Raw genomic sequence first — 24,127 nt, forward strand, 5'->3', positions numbered from 1 at the left:
AGAATTACTTAAGCCCAAGAGTTTGAGGTTGCTGTGAGCTGTGACACCACGGTATTCTACGGAGGGCAACATAGTGAGACTCTGTCTCAAAAAAAAAAAAAAAAAATTCACTGAAGATATATATAAAGTATTATTAATATTTTATTAAGAGAAAAAGCCAGGACATGAGATGACATGATGGAGGAAAATAAAACCCAAGTGCAAGAATAAAGGACATTTTCCAAAAAATTATAAAAGCAATGCAAAAGGCAAACTGAAAAAAGCTCAAGATTAAAAAAAAAAGAAAAAAAAAGACAACTAAAAAGTGAACAAAAATAACATGAAGCACAGCTTATCCAAATAAACGAGGCCATGATCTTATTTACTTTGGGATAAATATAAAAGAATACAAGCCTAGTGAATTGGGTAGTATTTTTCTACTTGGTTTTATGCTTTATTTTATATGTGATTAAAATCTATATTAGTTTTTACTGAAAACATATTCACTGTTTACACTGAGTTTTTGTATTTTACAACTGCATTTTCCTTTGAGAAATAAATTATACTATAGCATTATGAGTAACCTAATAAAATGAAAAATAATTAAAAAATATATTAGGTAGTTCAGCAAATTTTCTCTTATTTTGTTTTACTCATAAATTATTTTCTCAAACAATAATTTACTATATTGAGACAATCAAGATTTGTAAGCAAAAAAAATTTTTTAAGACAGAGTTTCAAGCTGTCGCCCTAGGTAGAGTGCCGTCACAGCTCACAGCAACCTCAATGGGCTTAAGTGATTCTCTTGCCTCAGCCTTCCAAGTAGCTGGGACTACAGGTGCCTGACACAACGCTTGGCTATTTTGTGGTGGTTGTTGCAGTGGTCATTGTTGTTTTAGCTGGCCAGGGCTGGATTTGAACCTGCTACCCTCAGTGTTACTGAGCTACAAGTACCGCCCATATAAGCAAATTTTTACAATTTGGTTTATAGTTTTAATTTTTTTGTTTTTATTTTTTGTTGCATTTTGGCCGGGGCCGGGTTGGAATCGGCACCCTCGGTACATGGGGCCAGCGCCCTACTCACTGAGCCATAGGTGCTGCCCTGACAGTTTTAATTTTTAAAGAGGGAAAAACTCTACCTTAGCAGTGAACACAGCTTGTCTTGCCTCAGGTATCATATAAAGCTGCTGAATAGTGGAAGCCAAATAACAAGTAGCTCCGAGGTTAGTCAGGCCAACAAATCTACATTCAGCACGGACATCCTCATGAGGCCAGTAGTCCCATTTGTAAGGTGCATGGGCTGCTGGAGAAAGAGGGAGGAAAAGACATACCCCCCAAACAAACTATTAAACATAATATATTGTGTTTTTATTAACAGCCTCTAACTCCATTAGTTATCTAGTTAGTATATACAGATTATACATTATTTTCGAAATTAGCTAAGAACACATACTAAAACTAATTACATATTCAAACTAATTCATTCTCTAAAATCTCAAAGGACTATCAAAATTTGATTTTACTTGGTACTTAATATTTTACAAAAAATGCCAAAAAAGGTCCTTCATGCCAATGTTTACTTTTTCTCTTTAATAACATACTAGCAACAACAGCTTATAATGTTAAACTGTGTGAAGAGTGGATTAATTCTTTAAATGATATCAAGTAAAATCTCATTTCTGCCCTCAAAATTTATAAAGATTAAATGAAAAGAATAATGCTTACATTGCATGTGTTGTGCCATAACCCAGTTATGTATTAGCCTGTAGTTCTCAACAGATCCCTTTACCATCTCAACTAACAAATCATAAGCAGCAGCTCTTGAAGAATGTGATTTGCACTTTGGCTGTTGTCGATCTTTTAAATTTGGCAACAAAAACAGGAGATTGAAGACATCTCTTAAAAATTCCTGGGGTAGGAAAAGAGAAAGCATGTTATTTCTACTTGGATAGTAATTACATTCCAAATATAACAAATGGCATAAAGAGTCAAGTGGATTGTATCATTAACTACTATTTAATAAAAGACTATTTAAAAGCTTACAGCATCACCACATACCATCATTCGTTCTCTTATAGAATAGTGGAGTAAGACCATCCTTTACTCTTCTCTTCCTCTTGACTCCTAATAGCTCATTCTCATAGATTCTCCATGTACAATGTTATTCTTTCCCACTCAACGTAGTGATCAAGTTTTTAAGGCCTCATCACTCCCTTACTTCACTGCCAACAAGTCCTATGCCTCTGCATTTACTTAACTTTCTCTTAATTTCACTCCACTAATAGCAACAGTAAGAGTAACATAGCAACAACTTACTCATATCACAGAATTACTACATGCCAGGCACTGTTGAAAGGCCCCAAAAGAAAGGCAAGAAAAGTTAAGAACCTTAACAGAAAGGCTGGGTACAGTGATTCATGTTTACAATCTTAGCACTCTGTGAGGCCAAGGGGGGGAGATTGCTTGAGTTCACAAGTTTAAGACCAGCCTGACCAAAAGCAAGACCCTGTCTCTAAAAATAGCCGGGCATTGTGGCAGGTACCTGTAATCTGATCTATGTGAGAGGCTGAGGCAAGAAGATCATTTGAGCCCAAGAGTTTGAGACTGCTGTGAGCTATGACCCCATAGCACTCTACCAAGGGCAACAAAGTGAGACTAAAAAAAAAAAAAAAACCATAAATAAATAAATAAAACAATTTAAAAAAGAACCTTGCCAGAAGTTAGAACGGGAGGTACCAGAGTCAGAATTTAAAACACTAAGTTTTAACCTCCATACCAATGAAGTTCAAATTTAAACAAGCATGTGACTTAAATTGTTTGAAGGGAATTGATTTCAAAAACCTCACTCTATACATACTTATTCCTAAACTCAAGCTACCTGAGAAAGTGGGTGCTAGATTATCTTTTCCTCTTAACTCATTCCCAATTGGCCCATTGCTATCTTACCAAGTTATCTTCCTCATGCATCCCAAATATTATTATAATAATTATTATTTTTTTTACAGACAGAGTCTCACTTTGTCACCCTTGGTAGAGTGCCAAGGCCTCACAGCTCACAGCAACCTCCAGCTCTTGGGCTTAGGTAATTCTCTTGCCTTCCAAGTAGCTGGGACTACAGGAGCCTGCCACAACGCCTGTCTATTTATTTTTGTTGCAGTTTGGCCAGGGTCAGGTTTGAACCCACCACCCTCGGTATATGGGGCTGGTGCCCTACTCACTGAGCCACAGGCACCACCCAATCCCAAATATTATTATAGTACATTGCTCTGGAGTATAAAACCTCTGGAATACCGTGTAGAAAAGAGGTAACACACTAAGATGAAGACTGGTCCTATTAGAAAGGCTAGATTATAAGGCTGGCCTTTGGTTGTAGTCTGGAAACTGCACTGGTAAATAGTTCCCTATGATGATAAAAAACTTTCCCAAATGATAAAAATGGCCCTGACTCACCATGCCTAACTGTAGCTGATTTATGCAGAGCACCAGTTTAACTTTTCAGAGTATAAATTTTACTGCCTGTGGTCAGTTATGTAGGCATTTTGTGCCTACAACCTACAACCATTTTGTGCTTAAAACCCAAGACTCCTAGAGTTTCCCTGGTAGACATGTCACACATGTTGCCACACTTAGCGATAATGAAATTAAGAATGACTTATGCAACTCTACAGAGAGATTATTGGAAGGCTACACCTGGTTTCCTCTAGACCAGTGTTTTTCAACTTTTTAAATCTCATGGCACACTTGAACCTATAGCTAAACTTCAGTGGCACACTTAAATCATGTTGATAAAAAAAAAGAGTAAAAAATAAAAAGAATATACTTACTGTGCTATGAACTTTTTAATTAATGATCTTTAGACATTTTCATGACAATTCCTAATAAGATCCTCTCACAGAATACAGTATACTATAGAATACTGGTTGAAAAATCACTGCTCTGGACTTTGCCTGAGAAGTCTTTTTCTTTTGTTGATTTTATATCATTTCACTATAATAAACCTTATCCATGGATATAACTATATGCTGAGTACTGTGAGTCCTAGTGAATCACTAACCGGGGGGTGGTCCTGGGAACTCATGACACAGGTACCCCAAAAAGAATTAACTTGAAATATTTTTGATAATTCCTAACTTTGCTTTAGAAAAGCAAATTTGGCTAGGAAATATAGAAGGGGAGTAAGGGCTTATTTCATATGGTTGACCCATTGATGATGAGATTGTATTTATCCATCTTAGAATTTGGAAATAAAAGTACTGTCACAGAGACACAATGTAATACATTTACTTGAACTGATAAAGTCAAACTCATTCAAAGAAAAAGTCTGAATTGGCTAATTAACTTGTTCAACAATTTAACCATCTTTGTTAATCAGTTTAGATCTAGAATCTGAACAAGCTAAAATACCTGCAGCTCCAAGGTTTTGCCAAATATATATTGAAAGCCTGTAATAAAAGCATTCCATCAGAAATACTGGGATAATAAAAGCATACTGAAATGAACAGTTTCATTTATTGTGAGTTTATCTGAAAAGCAAATGTTTCTAAGTGAAAGAATAACATTTACATGAACATATCCAGATGATAAATCATGATAGAGTCATTTTGGTGTATGTCACAGAAAAAAAGAACTTAACACAAACTGGTATCAGAGAGACTATTACAAATACTTTATGGTGACAGATTATAGCATAATTTTTGACATATAATTTGAAGAAAATTCAAATAATTAGAAAACACTGTCAAAACAAAATTTCTATTTTCACTATAAAAATTATATAAATAGGGTTTATGTTCCCATTATGTAACAAGGTTTTTCAGAATTCACCATATAAAGTAGAGAAAGAATTAGTAAACACTGTCATATTAGCTTAATCAGTAATGTTCACCCACAACTATGTGAATTATTCACTGCTTGTGGGACTGTAAAATAATACAACCTCTATGTAAAGAAGAATGGAGAATCCTCAAAGAGCTAAAAGTAGGCCTTCCATTTGATCCCACAATCCCATAACTAGGTATCTACCCAGAAGAAAAAAAATAATTTTATCACAAGGACATCTGTATTAGAATGTTTATTGCAGCTTAATTCACAATTGCCAGGGCATGAACTCAGTGCTTTCTTATGACAATTTTTACTCATATTCATTCCTATAACTCGTATGTTTACCTTACTTTTGTATCTATGAAAACCTACCAATTAAAAAACTTGAACCTAGGCGGTGCCTGTGGCTCAGTGGGTAAGGCGCCGGCCCCATAAATGGAGGGTGGCCAGTTCGAACTAGGCCCCAGCCGAACTGCAATAAAAAATAGCCGGGCGTTGTGGCGGGCACCTGTAGTCCCAGCTACTAGGGAGGCTGAGGCAGAAGAATCACTTAAGTCCAGGAGTTGGAGGTTGCTGTGAGCAGTGTGACACCACAGCACTCTACTGAGGGTGATAAAGTGAAACTGTGTCTCTACAACCCACCCCCAAACAAACAAACAAAAAATTGAACCTTCTTCAAAGCTTTACCTAATCATGTTAATGCAATAGGATCTTCCAAAATCCCTAATATTGCTTTAATAGTTCTTGTTTTCTTCTATGAATTACAAATGCCACGAGCAGTCATTATTTTGCATAAGGCACGTTTTCAGTAAGTACCTACCCAACAAATGGACTATTAGGTTGTCAGTTCATAAGAATCAAACTTGAGTTTCAATCATCTATTTGTTCTAAATTTTTTTTAGATGTTATGCAAAGTATCATAAATAAGAATGGTATTTGTATTTTGAAAGGAAAAGAAAAGAAGGTAGGAAAAAGAAGAGAGAAAGGAGGCAGAAAGAAATAAGAGAAGAAAAGAGGAGGAAGAGGAAGAAAAAGTAGTAATAATATTGGTGGTGGTAGCAGTGATAAGAGAGGCTGTACACACAACAAAGCCTAAAATAGTTTTTATATAGTAAAAGTTTACTGATGCTCTAAAAGAAAAACTAAAACAATGCTAAAATAATAAAGTAAAATCATCAAAATAGGAAACATTTTAATTATCTTAGCAGGAAGGCAGATTTCCTTAATATTACAACAAAATCAATCATCTTAAACATCTCTACTTATAGACATATAACTGACATTTCTTTTTTTTTTTTTTTTTTTGTGGTTTTTGGGTATAACTGACATTTCAAACTTACATGCCCAAAACAGAACTCCTGATTTCAAGCCCCTTGCTTTCTCCTATTCTACTCTACCCTGAGTTCCCCCTTTCTTAGTAATAGGCCTTACCCTTCCACTAGTGTGTTAATCTTAAAATTTAGGAGTCACTTTTTTTTTTTTTGGAGTCCTACTTTGTTGTTGTGGTATCACTACTCACAGCAACCTCAAACTTCTGGGCTCAAGTAATTCTCTTGCCTCAGTCTCCTGAGTATCTGGGACTATAGGCATCCACCATGCCCGGCTATTTTTAGAGACTGAGTCTCCCTCTTGCTCAGGCTGATCTCGAACCCATGAGCTCGGGCAATCCACCTGCCTTGGCCTTCTAGAGTGCTATTCTCCTGTATTAAAATTTTTCCATTATCAACAAAACAAGGGTAAAGTATTTATAGATTTGAACATTAAAACTTCTCAATAAAGAATGCAAAAAAACAACCAATTTAACATTTTTTTGGAGGTTCTAGGACAATTAAACAGGTAAAAGAATGAAGACTTGAAAAACAGGAAGTAATATAAATACCCGTATTTTGTGGTATATAATGTGTACATTTTTGCCCAAATTTTTGAGGGAAAAATAAAGATGCACATTATATAAGAGTAGGATTAATTCTGCTTCTATATAAATGTTTTTAATTCTTTTATTTATACTTATCCATTAAAAGTATAATACTACGCAATTACCCGTATCAGTATGCAAAAGTGATTGTGCCCCCACTGTGCTACCCCACTTCTCAGCCACCTCCTCACCAGGCAGGGAGCACAATTGCCACTCTCCAGTCTGCCTGACAATTGAAACAGACACTGCTGCAGCTGCCATCCTGGAAGGGAGCATGCAGCCAACAGCATCACCACAGCTTGCTCTGGGACCTTGGGGAAAGGAGGGCAGTATGGCCACACAGTAGTGCAACCTTCTCTTGCTAGAGGCACAAGGTGTGGAGCTGGCTTCTGTGGAGAAGCTGGGAATGAGCCTAGGCAGCAGGTAAGAGTGGTTTGGATGATCTGAGTGCCCAACCTTCCCCCAACTGCCCTCTTTCTTCTAACTCACTCTTGACCCACATCCTCTCAGACATGGGTGGGAACAGAAAATAGGAGGATGTGGGGAGGGGTGAGCTGGGAGGGATAACTGCGAGAGGTCAGGCATTCAGGTCTTTTGGACCAATCTCACTTCTTGCCTGGGTTTACTCCTGGCATCTTTGCAATGGCTGGCTCTGTGCCTTGGACTTTTCACAAGAGGAGGTACCACTTCTGTGGCCACTTCTAACCTCCTTTAAAAAATTAAAACAAGATTTTTTCCCCTAAAAGTTTGAGATAAACACATGAGTTTTTATATATAGGAGTATATCATACACTGCAAAATACAGTACTTACAGATAACAAAACAAATGAAAAAACAAGGACAATAGTGAAAACTTAAAATAACTGAAAAAAAAAAACCAACCTACAAACAGTAAGTAAATTTAAGATGGCCTGCAACAAATTCATATATAAAAATCCTTATGTAATCAAATAAAAGATTGTATTTTCTTTTTTTTTTTTTTGGTAGGGACAGTTTCATTGTACTGCCCTCGGGTAGAGTGCCATGACGTCACACGGCTCATAGCAACCTCTATCTCTTGGGCTCATGCGATTCTTTTGCCTCAGCCTCCCAAGCAGCTGGGACTACAGGCGCCCGCCACAATGCCCGGCTATTTTTTTGTTGCAGTTTGGTGGGGGCTGGGTTTGAACCCACCACCCTCGGCATGTGGGGCTGGCGCCCCACTCACTGAGCCACAGGTGCCGCCCAAAAGATTGTATTTTCAATATATCAACAAAGAAAAAATTCCTAGGAATAAACTTAAATACTTAAAAATCAAATTTTATATGAACAAAACTTTAAAATGAAAAACATAAAAAGACTAGTTTTGTGTAAAGATAAATCCTGCCCTTCCACAGGCAAATTCAGTATCATATAGATAGTAATTTTGTTATCAATTATAAAACAACCAATGAAAAAATGTAGGAACTACTTTAATCTTTTAACAGAACCAGACCAACTGATTCTAAAGTTTATGTGGAAAACAACAGCTAGAAATATCTGGAAATGGAATAATGATGAAAATGGATACCTCTATAAGGTAGTAACTATAAATTACATAATTAAGATTTAGTGAATGAATAGACAGAACAATAGAAAGCAAAAGCCCAAAAATAAATCAAAATATATGTGGCAGTTTAGAATATGATAAAAGACACATTTCTAATCAGTAAACAAAAAAAATTATTAGAATAACCGAGTACCTATCTGAAAAAAAGAATTTCTCTATTTCATTCCTTTCACTTAAATAATTTCCTTATACAGAAACTTAAGGTAAAATATTAAATTATAAGAGCATGAGAATGCAAGTTTTCAAAAAGAATAGTAAAAAAGCTAGTAGTTATAACAGATGAGTAAATCTGACTATATAAAAATGAAAAAAAATTCTGCTTAGAAAATAAGCACACCAGAAACCAGTCAAAAGACAAACAGGAAAAAAAAAAAAGTCTTTCAATTCCTATCATAAAGAGATGATTTCCTTTATATAATAAATTCTACAAATAAATTAAGCAAATGACCCATATCATACACACACAGTAAGAATGGGGGGAAGGATCTGGGCAGGTCAGGGAAAAGGTAACACAAACAAATGACTTTCAAACACTTGCAAAGAAGTTTAACTTTACTTGTAATAAAAGTAATACAAAATGATACTAAGAATCCTTTTTCACTTATCAGACCGGCAGAAATTAAATAGCTGAAACCATCATGGGTTGGCAGAAAAGTGGGAAAATAGGAACTCAATTGCACAGATTTGTAGGTGTGACTATTTAATTGGCTCCACCATCATAGATGGCAAGTTGATTAACTAAAACCATAAATGTATACACCCCATGAACCAGCAGTTCTACATTTAAATGTTTCCCTATAGATTTCCTAAATCTGTGTGCTAAATCATAGATGTATAAAGATCTTGACTGCAATATTACTTGAAGTAGCATAAAACAACATTGATTATTAGGAAGCTAGTTAGATAATGTTACAAACACATACACACACACACACAGGTGAAATATGAAGAAAAATGAGAGAAGAGTATACAGTTTATGAACTGAAAATCACCAATGTAACCAATGAGTAAATTAACCAAAGAAATATAACAACAGCAATAGTGAGACTGGCAAAGATTTAAGAATCATGTAAGAACCTACAGATGTTTGAGAAACTGACATTCTCATATAGTGTAGCAGTAAATGTAAACTAATGTTGCCTTTTATAAACTGATATAAAGTACTGATTAAAATCAACCTATTCTAGCTGAATATAGTGGGTCACCGCTGTAATCTCTGAACTTTGGGAGGCTGAGATGGAAAGATCACTTGATGTTAAGAGTTCAAGACCAAGCAGGCACAGTGGCTCACGCCTGTAATCCTAGTACTCTGGGAGGTCAAGGTGGGTGGATTGCCTGAGCTCACAGGTTCAAGACCAGCCTGGGCAAGAACAAGACCCCATCTCTCTAAAAACAAAATAGGTGTTGTGGCAGGTACCTATAGTCCCAGCTATTCAGGAAGCTGAGGCAATGCCGGGAGCCAAAACATATCACAAAAATGCCCCTTGCTATCCTGATTTTATGAGCAAACTATTCTCAGGAATTCAACCGTAAACAGCAACAGTACTTTCCCCTTGCGTATCTCTTCAAAAATGCACCCTCTGCCTTAGGGTCCTTCTCCTAGTAATTTTCCAGAAACTAGCCCTCTCCCCGCCCTGTTAGGAATAGCCCTTAGTTACTTCCTCGTTTGTGTGCTTATAAGTCCAGCTGAAAAATAAACTCGACGGAGCTTGATCAGACTCTTGACTTGCTCTCATTCTTTCGTGTCTCTTGTCCCCTCATTCGACTGACCCCTTTGTTTCCCAGGTCCCCGTTGAATTCCCCGCGGGCTGGGGCAATTGGCGCCCAACGTGGGGCAAGGGTACGGGGGTGTCATCGAACGTTGCTGCCAGTAAGGGTACCCTTATCATTGGATTGCCGCAACACCAAGGTTGTGAGTGAAAATCCGCACTGTGATCTCCGCGCCACAAGAAGGACGTGAGTGAAGATCCGCACTGAGATCGCCGCAGAATTGCCCACCTGCGAGTCTGATCCGTCAAGGTAAGAAAAAGCAACGAGTTTATGGGACAAACGTTAAGTAAACATAACTTGTTTATTCAGGGACTCAAGGAGTCCCTCAAGACACGAGGAATTCGGGTAAAGAAAAAAGGATCTCTATAAATTTTTTGTTTTTATTGGTGATATCTGTCCTTGGTTCCCCCAAGAAGGCACTATTAATGTTCTGAGATAGACTAGAGTTGGTGATTGTCTAAAAGATTATTATAGAACATTCGGCCCCGAAAAAATCCCTGTTCAGGCATTTTCCTACTGGAACTTGATCTATGATATTTTAAAAACTTACAACCAATGGCCTGATGTCCAAGAGGTTGTTAAAGAAGGGGAGAAGGCGCTTAAAGAACACTCCAGACCGCCCTCAGCCTGCCCTTCTGTTTCTGTTCCTATGCCTGAGCCTGAAAAACGGGGGTTCCCTGTCCAGCCCTGAGTGGGAAAATCCTGTATCAATGTTACATCTCATAAATGCCTCTCATTTGTAAAATGTAATAATTTGATTGTTTAAATTGTTGGGGAAACTGAATCTTTGTCTTAGGGTAAGATTCTTACCTTTTAAACCTTCTAGTTATCAGTTTGGCTGAGTGAATGGGTGACTTCATGGTAAACTGGGATCCTGTTTTGTGGAAAGTGAGTTTTTAAGAGTAAGAGAAATTAGACAGGAGAATGGCATTGTGTAAAGAAAGAATCTTGTATGATAAATTTTGTCCTGAAACAGAATGGTTGTGTAAGAAAGTGAAAGGCAGGGCAAAAGTTAAAGAAAGTTTAGAATGTTTGTAGATGGTCTGTGCAGGTTAAATGAAGTTCATAAAAGAAACTTTGTGAAAGAATTTACATGTGATCCAGTTGACTATGTATTTCCTTTAAAATCTTTTGGCTGGTAATTTTCTTTAAACAAATGTTTTAGGCCTTTGATATTTAACAAACCTTCCAAAATAAAAATTCTAAATCTGGGGCTATCAGGTTTGTCCCCCAAAACCCGCTCCCTCAAGTCCAAGCCTCCTCTCCCTCTCCCGAGCAACTGCCGGCAGCGCAGGACTGGACCTCTGTTCCTCCACCAGCGCAATACTAACACCTGAAATGGGCATCCAAATCCTCCCTACTGGGGTTTACGGCCCCTTGCCCCCCAACACTTTCAGACTTCTTCTTGGCCATGCCAGTACCACCCTGCAAGGTCTCACTATTCCCCCCGCATCATTGATAATGATTACGCCGGAGAAATTAAAATACTTGCTTCCGCCTCCCTCGGCCCTATAACCATTCACCCAGGCCAAAGAATAGCTCAGCTAATATTACTTCCCCTCTTACCCTCCAACCATCCTTATTCTCTAAAAACCCGGGGTACTCATAACCTCGGTTCCTCTGACGCTTATTGGGTCAGACAAATCACACAAGAAAAACCCCTCCTTAAGCTACAATTAAACGGCAAAACTTTTGAAGGATTACTTGACACTGGGGCAGACGCCACAGTAATCGCCAGTAAATACTAGCCCCCTTCCTGGCCCCTCACTACTTCCCTAACCCATCTCCGGGGTATTGGCCAAACCTCCAACCCCCAACAGAGTGCTGAAATCCTCAAATGGACAGACGAGGAAGGCAACACTGGTACTGTCCAACCTTATGTTGTGCCTGGCCTCCCAGTCAATCTCTGGGGCAGAGACATCCTGGCCCAACTAAGACTAATTATGTGCAGTCCAAATATGAAAGAAAATGCAGCCAGATGGCTGCCTGAAAGATTAGTAAAACAAATTGATAACAATTCTAAAATCCAGGGAGAAAAACCTCCCTGAGATTATCTTTCTCCTTTCCCTTCCAGAACCACGGACTTCCATCCATGATGCTGCCTTATCTCCTGATCTTCTGCCTCCCGGCACTGGGCCAACCTGTTCCAGCAGTTACCAAGCCCTTCGCTTGGCGCTTTAATTTAACTGAAAACTCGACTGATGAAAACACAGATTGACAAACTTCATAAGCTTAGCTTAGATTTACAAAAACAAAAATTTTCTTCTGAGGCAAACGAGTGATGGAAATCCTCCATGTACTCCTTACTCATGCCCCTTGCAGGTCCCCTTATTCTTGCTATTAATAATCACCCTTGGACCCATTATTCTTAACACAATCACGAATTTTATCAAATCACAGATTGACTCCCTGGCATCAAAACCCATTCAAGTCCATTATCATAGACTTGACCTTACAGACCGGGGCCTTGCCAATGAAGATATTCCTCCGGGAACCGCGTAAGCACTCAGAGCTATGCACGTTGACTCACCATCATATGTGAGTACAACCTGGGTACCTTTTTATGGGGTGCAATAAAGACACTGCAGAGGGAAGGCATAAACAGCCTCTCTTGAGTCCCTTGGAAGCAAACCTGATTTGCATAGAGGTTAGCGTCGTAAAAATTTCTCCTCTCCTCCCCAAAAGACGCTCAAACTTATCATGCGGTCATTATGCCCGCGGGAGGAATCAGGTCAATACTTCCTCCCAAAAGGTTAATGCCCTCTCTTCTACGCCAACAACTGACAGACCCCAACAATTTAAAAAACTAAAAGGGAGGAGATGCCGGGAGCCAAAACATATCACAAAAATGCCCCTTGCTATCTTGATTTTATGAGCAAACTATTCTCAGGAATTCAACCGTAAACAGCAACAGTACTTTCCCCTTGCGTATCTCTTCAAAAATGCACCCCCTGCCTTAGGGTCCTTCTCCTAGTAATTTTCCAGAAACTAGCCCTCTCCCCGCCCTGTTAGGAATAGCCCTTAGTTACTTCCTCGTTTGTGTGCTTATAAGTCCAGCTGAAAAATAAACTCAACGGAGCTTGATCAGACTCTTGACTTGCTCTCATTCTTTCGTGTCTCTTGTCCCCTCATTCGACTGACCCCTTTGTTTCCCAGGTCCCCGTTGAATTCCTCGCGGGCCGGGGCAAGGCAAGAGAATCCCTTGAGCTCAAAAGTTTGAGGTAGGTATGAACTATGATGCCAGGGCACTCTACCAAAAGGGCAAGAAAGCGAGACTTAGTCTCAAAAAAAAAAGTTCAGGTGGTGCCTGTAGCTCAGTGGGTAGGGCATTGGCCACATAACACTGAGGCTGGCGGGTTTGAACCCAGCTTGGGCCAGCTAAAATCAACAATCGCAACTGCAACAAAAAATAGCCGGATGTTGTGGCGGGCGCCTGTAGTCCTAGCTACTGGAGAGGCTGGGGTAAGAGAATCTCTTAAGTCCAAAAATGTGAGGTTGCTGTGAGCTGTGATGCTATGGCACTCTACCAAGGGTGACATAGTGAAACTGTCTCAAAAAAAAAAAAAAAAAAAAAAAAAAGACTTCAAGAGCAGCCTCGGCCATATCATGAGACTGCATGTGCAAATAAAAGGAAAAAGAAAGAAAGAAAGAAAAATGCAGCCAGACACGGTGGTGCCCACTTATAGTCCTGCAGCTTAGAAGGCTGAGGAACTGATAGCTGCGGTGAGCTGTAATCACTGGACTTGAAACTGGTTGACAAAGCAAGATTCTGTCCAAAATAGTAAGATAGGGGAGCAAAGATGTCCCCTGAACAGTTAGTTTTTCTATAACTTACAATGTAAATGTCAAGAAAGATTTAAATTATTCACTTTCACATATTCAACTTTTAGAAATATTTTATTTTTGATATACTCATTTTTTTAGTGAAGAAAGATCATGGAATAATATTTACATAATGTAGATTGATTTTCTAAAATGGAAATTATATATGTATTTAATATATCCACAGAAAGTCACAGAAAGCCATCACCAAAGCATCATGGGAAATCAAACCACTAGGGGACCTTGCCTATACTAAATTTTTTTTCTTTCTTTACGATGACTTTTGCTTTACAGTGCTGTTAACAGAAAAACGGATTAATATGTTTATATTTAGGGATAAAAGTTATATACTTGTTTCCATATACCATATGACTTCCAATTGGTAAATCTGTAAAGTCAATCAAATTATTCTTAGTAAATGTAATGGAAAAGGTGGAAAAAACAAGCCTAGAAGAAACGGCATAAAAAGGAGTTTTGTAGATTAAAGGAAGTAGCACAGATTTGTAATAGGGTAATATATACCCTTAAATTTATCTTAAGAATCTTTTAGTCTTTGAAGATACAGATATTTCTGCATCCTTTTGGTTACTATTTCCTAATATAACCAGTAACCTCAAAATAACATTTTGCCAAACTAGAATTAACTCCTTCAACACAGGCAATGACAAATGTACCAATGGCAAGGTGAACAACTTAATCAAAAGAGCAATTAGACATTTGTTGATAAGAGGCATTAGGTGTTTTAAATATTCAATAACAGATTTTATGTCCTGAGGGCTTTAAAATACAAAACCAATAAGTACTCTTGGTTAAGAGTACTTAATAAGTAATTAAGTATTTATTAATTTCACCGTGTTAGGATATAAATTTACAATTTGTCAATTCAAAATACACAATTTTATAGAAAGCAAAACCTTAAAGTGTAAATAAGTTACCTTTCCATATATAGTCACAGGAATTAAAACTTGTTTTTGATTAAAAAAAACAAGTTTTGTATTTCCTAGAGTTCGATTTAAAGTTTACCTTTTCTGCCAATAATAATGTTCATGAAAATTTCATGTTTGCATGTTAAAATATTTCATATATTCACATACAATCCAACAGTTCATTCATATTTCATATAGACACTTGGATATAATACCTACCTGTCCTTCCCTTGAAAATTTAAAGGGTGGTTTATGTTTAATAACACTTGTGGCAAGCCTTAGGAGTCCTGTAAGCCCATCATCTTCTATATTACCATCTTGATGATCAAGGATCTCCCTACTACAAAAAAACAAAGGAAAAAAACAACAAAACAAGACAGTTCATGTAATTATGTCTTTTATCTTTCTCAACAATATGAATGTTAATTTCACAGCAAATTTTACCTTCGAATACAGTCTGCCAAATGTCTTGCCAAAGCATCTAAGTCGAGAAGTGTGGTCTTAATATGAAAGGAAAATACAAATTCAAATATAGATTTATTTTTAGTAGTACACAAATTATAAAAACAAAAAAGCATTTAATTATAGGTAATAATTTAGTTCTTCCAAATCGATTAAATTAAAAACTTAATACACCAACACTTTACTTACACATATGTCAATTAATTAAATTATAGGTTTAAACTCATCATTAATTATCCTATAAAAGAAGCAACAGAATACTGGTAATAAATTGTTATAGACAGAATAATCTATTGAGAAGACACTAATGTTTTGTTTTATTTCTTGACAGCTTTATTGAGATATAATTCACATATAATTCACCCACGAAGGTTTTTTTTTTATACTATTTTAAAGCTAGGCTTTAACAATAAACTAAACTCCATAGTTACTATAATGTCAAAAAGCTTTAATTCTCATTATAACTGAACAACGATATTAAAACAGACTTCATAAAATATAACTGAATTTAAGAGTACCCTGAAACACAAACTCAGATCTTTAAGAAGGAAAATTACTTTGGTCACCTACAATACTAGATGCCTACTTTAGCTTAAATGGGCAAATCCAGGTTTTCTTAAAAAAAAAAAAAAAAAGTTTATCTGGTATCAATACTTTAATAATAATAAAGTGAAACAAAATCTGCTCATTACTAATTTTTATGATTAATTCTCAAATGAAAACCAGAAGATTGTAAGATTCCAAATATAAACTAAAAAGTAGAAATTACAAACACTACAGGGCATTTTAATGTAAAGTGTACATGTTGCACTTTTATTTAAATGCATGGAAAAAAGGCTCGGGGCAGTGGCTCAGGTCTATATAATATTAGTACTCTGGGAAGCTGAGGTGTGTGGACCTGGACCTCAGGAGTTTGAGAACAGCCTGAGCAAAGTGAGACCCTGTCTTAACTAAAAATAGAAAAAACTAGCTGGGTGTGGTGGTGGGCACCTATAGTCCCAGCTACTCAGGAGGCTGAGGCAAGAGGATCACTTAAGGCCAGGAGTTCTGAGATTGCTGTGAGCTAGGATGCCATGGCACTCTGCTCAGGGTGACAGAGTGAGACCCTGTCTCAAAACAAAAACCCAAATAAACAAACAATAAAAAAGCCATGAACAGGGTGGCGCCTGTGGCTCAGTCGGTAAGGCGCCAGCCCCATATACCGAGGGTGGCGGGTTCAAACTGGGCCCCGGCCAAACTGCAACCAAAAAATAGCCGGGCGTTGTGGTGGGCGCCTGTAGTCCCAGCTACTCGGGAGGCTGAGGCAAGAGAATTGCTTAAGCCCAGGAGTTGGAGGTTGCTGTGAGCTGTGTGAGCCCACGGCACTCTACCAAGGGCCATAAAGTGAGACTCTGTCTCTATTAAAAAAAAAAAGCCATGAACAAAATGTTTCCTAAAAATTTAAATGGATTTTCATGTGTTTCTCATTTCCTCCTATTTGTTTATTTAGATACAGTCTCACTCTTTTGCCTGGGTTAGAGTGTAGTGCACTCTACACTCTGAAGCTCACTGCAAACTCAAATTCCTGGGTTTCAGTGATTCCGTTGCCTCAGCTTCCTGAGTAGCAGGGACTACAAGTAAATGCCACCATGCCTATCTCAGGCTGGCCTCAAACTCCTCGCCTCAAGGGATCCTCCTGTGTATGTGTAGCTGCCATCTCCATTTAGTTACCCAGTACATTGGCCTCCCAAAGTGTAAGTGTGATAGGCATAAGCTACCAGGCCTGGCCTCATTTCTTTTGATTTAACAGCTTATATACATTTTAGCTAATTTTTATGAAGTAGAAAAAAATAAGTCTTTTTGTGCCAAGTTTTTCTTTGAAATTTACTTGTTTTAAACATTCTTTGTTTAGATGACAATGTTCTGGAAGTCTAGTTAAGAAAATTATGAAGAAGAAAGCAAAAAGTGACTTTTTTTAAGTTTAATGTAACTTCTATTTGAACTGCAACTTTATCTTACATATGCAGGACTCTAAAAACCCACATACTGTAATAGCTGTAAATTTAAATTCAAAACCTAAATTTCATTTTCCAAATAACATTTTACTTCTACTATCTTGCTGAGAAGAGATGAGAAACTACTTATAGGCCCCAGATGACATCTCAACTGAGGTCAAAGTAAAAACAGGAAAGAAATTAGAAAGGACAAAGAAGTACAGATATAGGAGAAAAATTATGATAGTACCAACAAGTTATAGATTACTAAATGTGCCCTTAATAATAAACCAATTAAGTCATGAAAATATATATATATAATTCAAGTTTATTAGTATATTAGTATGTAATTTTCTCAACATACCTGAGTAGCATCCTTTATATGTATGTTGTCAACTAATTTGCATAACAACCAAAAATATTCTTTACATCCAGGTTTTAGCATTGGTTCTTCCTCATAATCATCTATCTATTAAAAAAATTTTATAATTTGTAAAAAACATTTTAAAAACAAAATGATAATACACTTAGGAAAATATAGGCCTTAGGAAATAATTTATATTTATGATATTAACTACATAGCATTCGAAACGTAACAAAAAAGTGGAGAATACACTCCTTGCTACTGTACAATCAGATTAACTAAGCACATAAATGACTAACATGAGAATATTTAGAAAAACAGTTGTAAACTAATGATACTTGGACAGATATAAGAAGGAAAATGACATAAATCTTACAATGCATCAAATTTCTGAGATTAGTAAATTTTTTTTTACTAATGGGCTCTGAATTTATTATGTGGTAGAAGCCTTTTATAAGGCTAGTATATATACTGGGGCCAGAAATAAAAGTAAAAATTTCAAATATCATGAGAACAAAATAAACTGGGTGACTAAATGGAGAAGGCAGCTACACTTACGATGTTTCCATCATTCAACTTTATTAACACAGGCCCAGAATCTAGTGAGAACAGATGGTATTTTCCAAACACAAAACCCATGAAAGAGACCACAAGGCTGAAATCAAAATACAGACTCTCTTACTAGTTGTAACAAGGACTTGTGTCACAATGCTGTCACTTTAAGAGCTGTACAACTACTACCATATTGGTAAAAATTATAGATAGTAACCAAGAACTCAAAATTACTGCAAGGATATAAAAAACATAAACTTGAAGCAAAGGAAACAGAAACTGTCTCTAAACATAGTAAAATCTTACCCTGATAGGCTTGAGTGCTTGAGCATCAGGAAGAAATTTTAGCAATGTTGAGGCAGCCAATAGTAGAAAAGAACGATTAATTGAATCTCCTCCATCTAGCCCTGACAGAGATAACTTATAGAGACCATTGCAAGATTCGTGACGAACTGCAGTCTAAATGAAAAAGCAAGTTCCAAGGACAGTTTGAATTAGTATTAAAAAGCTATTGTTAATAATGACAGAAACGTTAGGTGACTTCATCAATATCTCATTTTATTTGTTTATTTTGAGACAAAGTTCCCCTCTGTTGCCCTCAATAGAGTGCTGTGGTGTCATAGCTCACAGCAACCTCAAACTTCTAGGTTAAAGTGATCCTCCTGTCCCAGCCTCTCCAGTCGCTGGACTACAGGTGCATACTGACACAACACCTGGCTAGTTTTTCTATTTTCAGTAGAGATGGGGTCTCATTCTTCATCAGGGTGGTCTTGAACTCCTGAGCTCAAGTAATCCACCCATCTTGGCCTTCTAGAGTGCTAGGATTACATGTATGAGCAATATTTTACCATGTTCTGATCACATATACATGCATGTAAACGTGATCAAAAAAGTACTCCTAAATACACAGTAATGTATAAGTACAGTATTTTAGAAATTGGTATGTATTTCCATATGTATGTCCATAAAAACAAAAGAGACCCACAACAGACAAATACAAAATAGAATTGAGGGGAGAATATTCATAGTTGTTTAAGTTATGTAAGTATCTGGTACGTAACAGGATAAAATATTTTCAGAACTCTAAGTAACTTAGAAAATACTTAAATCAGAACATTTTTTAGATTGTAGGGGAACTGCCCAAATCTCAAAATACGGGACAGAATAAGAGACAGAATAAGAACACACATGGAATTTAATCAAAAGCTAATAGCAGTAGACAATGCTGATTTAAAAAAATAAGTAACTTTGTGGCTAAGTACATAAGTGTATGTTTCTGCTATTCACTTAAAAATATGAGAAGTATCAAGATATGGCTAATAAAAACTATCCTGGCCTCAGTATTAACATGGGAAGTGAAATACATCTTGTTTATTTTTATTCTCTCTTGCCTCTATTCCTATTTAAATAGAAAAACCAAGAGAACTTTTCTAAAACATAAATTACCAAAATAAATTCTCAAGCAACTGTTCATTCCCTATAAAAAAAATAAAACAAATATTTTAGGAAAAAATCAAAGTGCTGCAGAATATGTAACATTCAGAGTTCTTTAATATACATAATTCAAAATACTCTAGACCTTAACAGTTTAAATAAATAATGTCATACATTTGTAGAATCACGTATATTTGTTTCTATTCCCTTTTGAACAATTATCAGTGCTAATAGAAAAGGAAGGTTATCAGTGCTAACCTTCAATCTGTATCTTACCTCAGGAATAAGAAGGGTCAATTTCTTCAGCCAATCTTGTAAATGATCACTGTCAGCGAGGCTAGATTTCACTAAAGAACAGCAATGAGCCCAACTCACCAAAAGCCACATTGAGTAATGTGAAACTAAAGGAAAATTAGAAAACAATATGATTATAAAAGATTTGGGATAAAAAGAAAACACAATGATAACTATTAAAGATAAAACATCAATATATCTATTATTCAAATCTTTATTTGTTAAAAGTAAACTTTGTAGAACCCTTACCTTCATGTCTAGATCTGTGATCGGACTGAGCTTTCAAAACCCTGTAAAGGAAAAACACACCACCACCAAATTCAGAAATTAATTCAAATTATTACCAAATATTTTTCAAAATTTATAACTTGTCCCCCCAAAAAATAAATTTTAAAAGAGCTACATATTTCATATTTATTTGTTTCAAAGACTTTATAATTTATTTGAAGAATCATTGGCAAGTCAAATATACCAAAGTACAGAGCAGAATGATAGGTACCAGAGGCTGAGATGGAAGAAGGGAAATGGGCAGCTGTTGGGTAAATGGTATAATGTTTCAGATAGACACACTCAATAAAAGTGTCTTATATACTTTGAAGTAAGATGAACAAATCAAAAAGAATCATTGATAAAATCCTATTATAGCAAACACCAAATGACTTTAGATTTAATAACCAAATTTGAGTGAATACAACATAGATTGAAATGAGCAAACCCTCAGAAAGGCACATGATCTAGTTACTAAACGGATGTGTATTACTAAGACAGGTTATAATGGTTTAGAGCAGTGGTTCTCAACCTTCCTTATGCTGTGATCCTTTAATACAGTTCTTCATGTTGTGGTGACCCCCAACCATAAAATTATTTTCGTTGCTACTTTGTAACTGTAATTTTGCGACTGTTATGAATCATAAATATCTGATAGGCAAGATGGTCTTACGTGACCGCTGTGAAAGGGTCGTTCAACCTTCAAAGGGGCTGCGACCCACAGGTTGAGAACTGCTGGTTTAGAGTCTACACTGAAGACTCTTAATCACATGCTGACATAAAATACCCTTCCTTCTGTATTTATAATGTCAATTTCTGTCCGGAATAGTTAAAAGCAAGTTATTATGAAGTAGACAAAATTGCATAGTTATTATTTATTATTATTTTTCCTCATGGTACTTTTATTAACTTTAATAATGAAAAATGTACTACCAAAATTAAAGAAAACTAAACATTAAAACTTTTCTTTTTTTATTACTAAATCATAGCTGTGTACATTAATGCAATCATGGGGCACCATACACTGGTTTTATACACAGTTTGACACATTTTCATCACACTGGTTGACAAAGCCTTCCTGGCATTTTCTTAGTTATTAAGACAATTATATTCTACATTTACTGAGTTTCACGTGTATCCTTGAAAGATGCACCACAGGTGTAATCCCACCACTTACCCTCCCTCTGCCCATCCTTCCCCCTCCCTCCCCACCCTCTTCCCCATATTCTTAGGTTATAACTGGGTTATAGCTTTCATATGAAAGCCATAAATTAGTTTCATAGTAGGGCTGAGTACATTGGATACTTTTTCTTCCATTTTTACTAAGAAGAATATGTTCCAGCTCCATCCATGTAAACATGAAAGAGGTAAAGTCTCCATCTTTCTTTAAGGCTGCATAATATTCTATGGTATACATGTACCACAATTTATTAATGCATTCGTGGATCAATGGGCGCTTGGGCTTTTTCCATGACTTAGCAATTATGAATGGGGCTGCAATTAACATTCTGGTACAAATATCTTTGTTATAATGTGATTTTTGGTCTTCTGGGTATATACCTAGTAGAGGAATTATAGCATTGAACGGCAGGTCTATTTTTAGATCTCTAAGTGTTCTCCACACATCTTTCCAAAAGGAATGTATTTATTTGCATTCCTACCAGCAGTGTAGAAGTGTTCCCTTTTCTCCACATCCGCGCCAACATCTCTGGTCTTGGGATTTTGTGATATGGGCTAATCTTACTGGAGTTAGATGGTATCTCAAGGTAGTTTTGATTTGCGTTTCTCTGATGATTAAAGATGATGAGCATTTTTTCATATGTCTGTAGGCCATGCACCTGTCTTCTTCAGAGAAGTTTCTCTTCAAGTCCCTTGTCCAGCCTGTGAAGGGATCACTTGTTCTTTTCTTGCTTATACGTTTGAGTTCTCTGTGGATTCTGGTTATTAAACCTTTGTCAGAGACATAACCTGCAAATATCTTCTCCCATTCTGAGGGCTGTTTGCTTGGTTTACTTACAGTGTTCTTGGCTGTGCAGAAGCTTTTTAGTTTGATCAGGTCCCAGTAGTGTATTTTTGAAGCTGCTTTAATTGCCCCGGGGCGGAGGGGGGGTCCTCCTCATAAAATGCTTGCCCAGACCAATTTCTTCAAGGGTTTTCCCTGCACTCTCTTCTAGTATTTTTATAGTTTCACGTCTTAAGTTTAAATCTTTAATCCAGTAAGAGTCTATCTTAGTTAATGGTGAAAGGTGTGGGTCCAGTTTCAGTCTTCTACAAGTCGCCAGCCAGTTCACCCAGCACCATTTGTTAAATAGGGAACCTTTTCCCCAATAAACGTTTTTCATTGGCTTGTCAAAGATCAGATAATGGTAAGTAGCTGGATTCATCTCTTGGTTCTCTATTCTGTTCCAGACATCTACTTCTCTGTTTTTGTGCCAATACCATGCTGTTTTGATCACTATGGATTTATAGTATAGTCTGAGGTCTGGTAGCATAATTCCTCCTGCTTTGTTTTTATTTCTGAGTAATGTCTTGGCTATTCGAGGTTTTTTCTGATTCCATGTAAAAATATTATTTTTTCAAGATCTTTAAAGTATGACAGTGGAGCTTTTTTTTTTTTAATTTTTGGCCGGGGCTGGGCTTGAACCCGCCACCTCCGGCATATGGGACCGGCGCCCTACCCGTTGAGCCACAGGCGCCGCCCATGACAGTGGAGCTTTAATAGGGATTGCATTAAAATTGTATATTGCTTTGGGTAGTACGGACATTTTTACAATGTTTTTTCTTCCTAGCCATGAGCATGGTATGTTTTTCCATTTGTTAACGTTGTCAGCTATTTCTTCTCTTAGAGTTCATAGCTCTCTTTATAGAGATCTTCCACGTCTTTTGTTAGATAAACTTTTAAACCAAAAGTTTAAAACCAAATATTTCATCTTCTTAAGAGTCCTTGACTGTTTTTTTGACTTGGCTATTGTTGGTATATACAAAGGCTACAGATTTATGGGTGTTGATTTTGTAGCCTGAGACATTGCTGTATTCTTTGATCACTTCTAAAAGTTTTGTAGTAGAATCCCTAGTGTTTTCCAGATATACAATCACGTCATCTGTGAAGAGTGAAAGTTTGATCTCTTCTAACCCTATGTGGATACCCTTGATCGCCTTTTCTTCCCTAATTGCAATGGCTAAAACTTCCATTACAATGTTAAAGAGCAGTGGAGACAATGGGCAGCCTTGTCTGGTTCCTGATCTGAGTGGAAATGATTTCAGTTTAACTCCATTCAATACGATATTGGCTGTAGGTTTGCTGTAGATGGCCTCTATCAGTTTAAGAAATGTCCCTTCTATACCAATTTTCTTAAGTTAAAACTTTTCTTTTTAACAAAACCAATGAATAGGTATTATTTCTCTTACAAGTAAAGCCAAATTTTAATTTTGTAAAGATTAACAAAACATCTCTGAAAGAGATATCCATTTTATTCATATAAACTTAATAAGGTTAAAACTTATCAATCAAGTGTTTGACCATATTTCACTTTTAGTTTTTATTGTATTGGTATAATGTACTGTATTTAAATTTACCAGGAGTGACCCGCTCCCTTATCTTTTACATTTGTAGCATTAGAAGACTGTTCATAACACAAACAAAAATTTCATTTTAGCTGCCTTGATACTGATCTCCTAGCACGGTATGAATTTAAGGTGACGGCCTACAAAATGAATAGGGTACAGAAAAAAGAGCCGAGAAAGCACTAGGGACTAAGAAGGGCAAACTAATATTGCAAAGATTGTAACGAGTTCTGTTAAGAACAGAACTGGCTAAGCTCTTTCCAAAGTTTTTACATTCGCTTTATGAATCATTTGAATACAATGGCAAAGTTCACCTCAATATAAACACCTATAGCATACTTAGAAACGAATTTTACATAGTCTAATATAAGTTATGTGACTAAGGCATACAGTTAA

General features: G+C 36.6%; 1 protein-coding gene across 4 annotated transcripts in view; it reads right to left on the reverse strand.

Annotated features, from left to right (window-relative positions):
* Positions 1-24,127, reverse strand: part of USP34 (ubiquitin specific peptidase 34) — a 276,477-nt gene that overhangs the window by 75,352 nt on the left and 176,998 nt on the right. For all 4 annotated transcript variants that reach the window (XM_053589538.1, XM_053589537.1, XM_053589535.1 and 1 more), the window contains exons 36-43: positions 20,150-20,190; positions 19,883-20,007; positions 18,479-18,631; positions 17,621-17,725; positions 15,266-15,321; positions 15,041-15,161; positions 1,705-1,888; positions 1,119-1,279 (exon numbers count right to left, since the gene is read on the reverse strand). In XM_053589538.1, the coding sequence (XP_053445513.1) occupies positions 1,119-1,279; positions 1,705-1,888; positions 15,041-15,161; positions 15,266-15,321; positions 17,621-17,725; positions 18,479-18,631; positions 19,883-20,007; positions 20,150-20,190 (946 nt within the window). The remainder of the gene's footprint in view (positions 1-1,118; positions 1,280-1,704; positions 1,889-15,040; positions 15,162-15,265; positions 15,322-17,620; positions 17,726-18,478; positions 18,632-19,882; positions 20,008-20,149; positions 20,191-24,127) is intronic.

Source organism: Nycticebus coucang, chromosome 4 (genome assembly GCF_027406575.1).
Source record: "Nycticebus coucang isolate mNycCou1 chromosome 4, mNycCou1.pri, whole genome shotgun sequence".
Classification (NCBI taxonomy): domain Eukaryota; kingdom Metazoa; phylum Chordata; class Mammalia; order Primates; family Lorisidae; genus Nycticebus; species Nycticebus coucang.